General features: G+C 35.0%; 1 protein-coding gene across 1 annotated transcript; it reads left to right on the forward strand.

Moving 5' to 3' along the window:
* Nucleotides 1-488: 488 nt before the first annotated feature.
* On the forward strand, nt 489-2,573 carry LOC128984263 (sporozoite surface protein 2-like). The gene has a single exon (XM_054403566.1). It carries the CDS (start codon nt 489-491, stop codon nt 2,571-2,573), a length of 2,085 nt encoding a protein of 694 aa, XP_054259541.1.
* Nucleotides 2,574-4,426: the final 1,853 nt, after the last annotated feature.

Below are 4,426 nucleotides of genomic sequence, written 5' to 3' on the forward strand. Positions count from 1 at the left end.
TTTACATTTCTTACAACAGTTCAACTTATCACAGTTCAAACTGCTCGCTGTAAGAAAATTTCATCCTTATTAAAATCAAGTTAAAGTCAGTTGTTTTTTAATGTTGCTTAGGATACAATCATTTATTTGTGTTTCATTTTCAATGAAATCAATGGCCTAAGACAACCCGCCCTAATTACAGACACCTACCTAATACCGGTCATTGATATTTAATTATTATTTTCCCATAAAACAAAAGACTGTTATCAACTGAGTAAATTTGGTTTTATATAAGAGTTTTTGACTAAGCACTGTTAATATAACCCTCATTTGTTATCAGGTAAGGATGAAGAATAGGAGATCGACGACCGGTATTAGGTAGGTGAATGTAATTTGGGCGGTTTATCTTATAGATTTTTACTTTTATGTATGTGATAAAATAATATTTTCTTTTGTTGTTTTTTTTAGATGCAGCTCCGATTGATGTTTAGAGCCTGCCAGTTTTGATAATGGAAGAAAACATTGATATCCAGCATTTGTCTGATATTGGTGTATTGGTAGATAACGATGTTCCTGAGAACAAACAAATGATTGCAATTGGTGACAGGCCTAATCCTAACAATATAGATAACGATGTTCCTGAGAACAAACAAATGGTTGCAATTGGTGACAGGCCAAATCCTAACAATATAGATAACGATGTTCCTGAGAACAAACAAATGGTTGCAATTGGTGACAGGCCTAATCCTAACAATATAGATAACGATGTTCCTGAGGACCAACAAATGATTGCAATTGGTGACAGGCCTAATCCTAACAATATAGATAACGATGTTCCTGAGGACCAACGAATGGTTGCAATTGGTGATAGGCCTAATCCTAACAATATAGATAACGATGTTCCTGAGAACAAACAAATGGTTGCAATTGGTGACAGGCCTAATCCTAACAATATAGATAACGATGTTCCTGAGAACAAACAAATAATTGCAATTGGTGATAGGCCTAATCCTAACAATATAGATAACGATGCTCCTGAGAACCAACAAATGATTGCAATTGGTGACAGGCCTAATCCTAACAATATAGATAACGATGCTCCTGAGAACAAACAAATGGTTGCAATTGGTGACAGGCCTAATCCTAACAATATAGATAACGATGCTCCTGAGAACCAACAAATGGTTGCAATTGGTGACAGGCCTAATCCTAACAATATAGATAACGATGCTCCTGAGAACCAACAAATGGTTGCAATTGGTGACAGGCCTAATCCTAACATAATAGATAACGATGCTCCTGAGAACCAACAAATGGTTGCAATTGGTGACAGGCCTAATCCTAACATAATAGATAACGATGCTCCTGAGAACCAACAAATGGTTGCAATTGGTGACAGGCCTAATCCTAACAATATAGATAACGATGTTCCTGAGAACCAACAAATGGTTGCAATTGGTGACAGGCCTAATCCTAACAATATAGATAACGATGCTCCTGAGAACCAACAAATGGTTGCAATTGGTGACAGGCCTAATCCTAACATAATAGATAACGATACTCCTGAGAACCAACAAATGGTTGCAATTGGTGACAGGCCTAATCCTAACAATATAGATAACGATGTTCCTGAGAACCAACAAATGGTTGCAATTGGTGACAGGCCTAATCCTAACAATATAGATAACGATGCTCCTGAGAACCAACAAATGGTTGCAATTGGTGACAGGCCTAATCCTAACAATATAGATAACGATGTTCCTGAGAACCAACAAATGGTTGCAATTGGTGACAGGCCTAATCCTAACAATATAGATAACGATGCTCCTGAGAACCAACAAATGGTTGCAATTGGTGATAGGCCTAATCCTAACAATATAGATAACGATGTTCCTGAGGACCAACAAATGATTGCAATTGGTGATAGGCCTAATCCTAACAATATAGACAACGATGCTCCTGAGAACCAACAAATGGTTGCAATTGGTGACAGGCCTAATCCTAACAATATAGATAACGATGTTCCTGAGGACCAACAAATGATTGCAATTGGTGACAGCCCTAATCCTAACAATATAGATAACGATGCTCCTGAGAACCAACAAATGGTTGCAATTGGTGACAGGCCTAATCCTAACAATATAGATAACGATGCTCCTGAGAACCAACAAATGGTTGCAATTGGTGACAGGCCTAATCCTAACAATATAGATAACGATGTTCCTGAGAACAAACAAATGGTTGCAATTGGTGACAGGCCTAATCCTAACAATATAGATAACGATGCTCCTGAGAACCAACAAATGGTTGCAATAGGTGACAGGCCTAATCCTAACATAATAGATAACGATGCTCCTGAGAACCAACAAATGGTTGCAATTGGTGATAGGCCTAATCCTAACAATATAGATAACGATGCTCCTGAGAACCAACGAATGGTTGCAATTGGTGATAGGCCTAATCCTAACAATATAGATAACGATGTTCCTGAGGACCAACCTCCAAACAATAAAAGAAAAAAGGAGAAGGTCCATGAGTTAGAGGAAAACGAAAAGAAAGAACAAATAACAGACATGAAGGCAAAGACTACGTAACAGTTAAAGGAAGAGAGGTTCAAGAAAGAAAATGAGAGGCCTGAAGGATTGCAGAATGGAGCGTTCGAAAAATTTGAACGATGAGTTGCGAAAAACCATTTTTGACGAATATTGGGCGCTTGGATCTTGAGAGCGAAGAGTCAGTTTATTAGTAGTTCAATAGATGTTGAAGAAACAAAAACTACTAGGAAGAGGTAAAAAAGTTCAAATAAAAGAAGAGAAGTAACGTTTCTTTATATAGATTTCAACATCAAAGGTCAACCTTTTAAAGTTTGCAAGGGCTGTTTTTTTTTAAATACGTTGGATGAACATAACAAATGTATTGCTTTAACAGTTGCAAATAAAATGCAGTCAACTTCTGGTACAACAAAACCAGATCAAAGGGACCGTCGATCTTCCATAAATAAACATTCTCAAGAAATTATTGATGGTGTGATAAATCATATTAAGTCGTGATGGGTCACAGGAAAAGGGACCTTATGATACATATTGTTGAAATTGAGCTATTAGCATTTCTGCATAGAGGGCATTTATTGAACATTTGGGTATTTTAAAATATTTTTATCTTAATAAGTAAGAGAGTTATGTTGTTTTTAATTATTAAATAATAAAAACCTCCGTTTTCGGTAAATTGCGTTTCAACTTTCTTCATTTTAAAACTTAGCTAAAACTGAGACATTTTCATTAATACTTACATATTTTATATCAAATTATTCAGAATTTTTCTTATAAATAAAGAAATGTTACCTAGCAACATGAAAGTTTGTTTACCACATTTTGAAAAGGTAAAATAAGAATTAGTAATTTTTTATTTATTTGTCCACAAAACATACAATTGAATAGAACAAAAAATACATTTAATACTAATCAAATTTCTGAAAGGCTGAAATGCCTAAATAAATGTTTCTTATATTAGCATGTAAAGAAATTAATACATGTTGTTATTAATTTACATATTATTTACATAGGTATGTACTTAGGCCTAGTTTTGTTTAGGTCAAACTCTGATACGGTTTTTTTTATCATATCTTTATAGGCCTTTCTTTCTGATTCAACTCGTCTAAGTGTTCTTGAAATTTATGAAAAAACTCTGCTTTATCTTTATCGCTGAGTTCACGAAGCTGTGCGTGAGAGGTATAGTTTTTTGGCATGTTGCACATAGATCACTTTTTGGCTTCATGATAACGATGTCTGAACAAAATGTACGCCAGATCTTTAGAAATGTTGTCCTTCCAGCAAAAATTTCATTATTATTTACACAAATGTCCTTATATGTTCTGTAAAGAGAAACTTTAGTATCTGACCATGGAAACTGTTTTACAATGTTGTACTGTGAAGCGAGCCTGCCAGGCATGAACAACGCAGCCTCCTCTGCATAGTTTCTTATAAAAGATACAATGTTCTCAATCTTTTCTTGATGACAGGTGCGTTTTGGTGTACGTTTAATGTTACCTTAAACAGGAGGTGTCATGCAATTGAGTTTGTAGTGTTTCATCAGCCATTTAAATCTCTTTATTTTTATCGAGTGGACAACAAAAAATAGTTTTTTCACAAACAGGAACTCCTTTCAGAGTAAACAACATCCTCGCTCTCTGTCTTTCCCTGGAAATTGTAATTTCCCCTTGAACCGGATCAATTGTATGTGTCATCCCTCTAAACTCACCTACAAGGTGGCTAGGAAGTCTCTTCGCCGGGCCATCAACCGGAGCAAACGAATTATTATAAAAACCAAAAATGTGAAACAAAAAGTAAAAAAAAATTATATTTCAGATGAATATTAACATAATATAAGTTTATGATTACATTCATATTTTATATATTAATTAAATAAACAAAGGTACCTATGTATACAA

The sequence above is a fragment of the Macrosteles quadrilineatus genome, unplaced genomic scaffold, assembly GCF_028750875.1.
Source record: "Macrosteles quadrilineatus isolate MER2022 unplaced genomic scaffold, UCM_ALF_1.0 Scaffold_2__2_contigs__length_208266976, whole genome shotgun sequence".
In the NCBI taxonomy this organism is placed as follows: Eukaryota; Metazoa; Arthropoda; class Insecta; order Hemiptera; family Cicadellidae; genus Macrosteles; species Macrosteles quadrilineatus.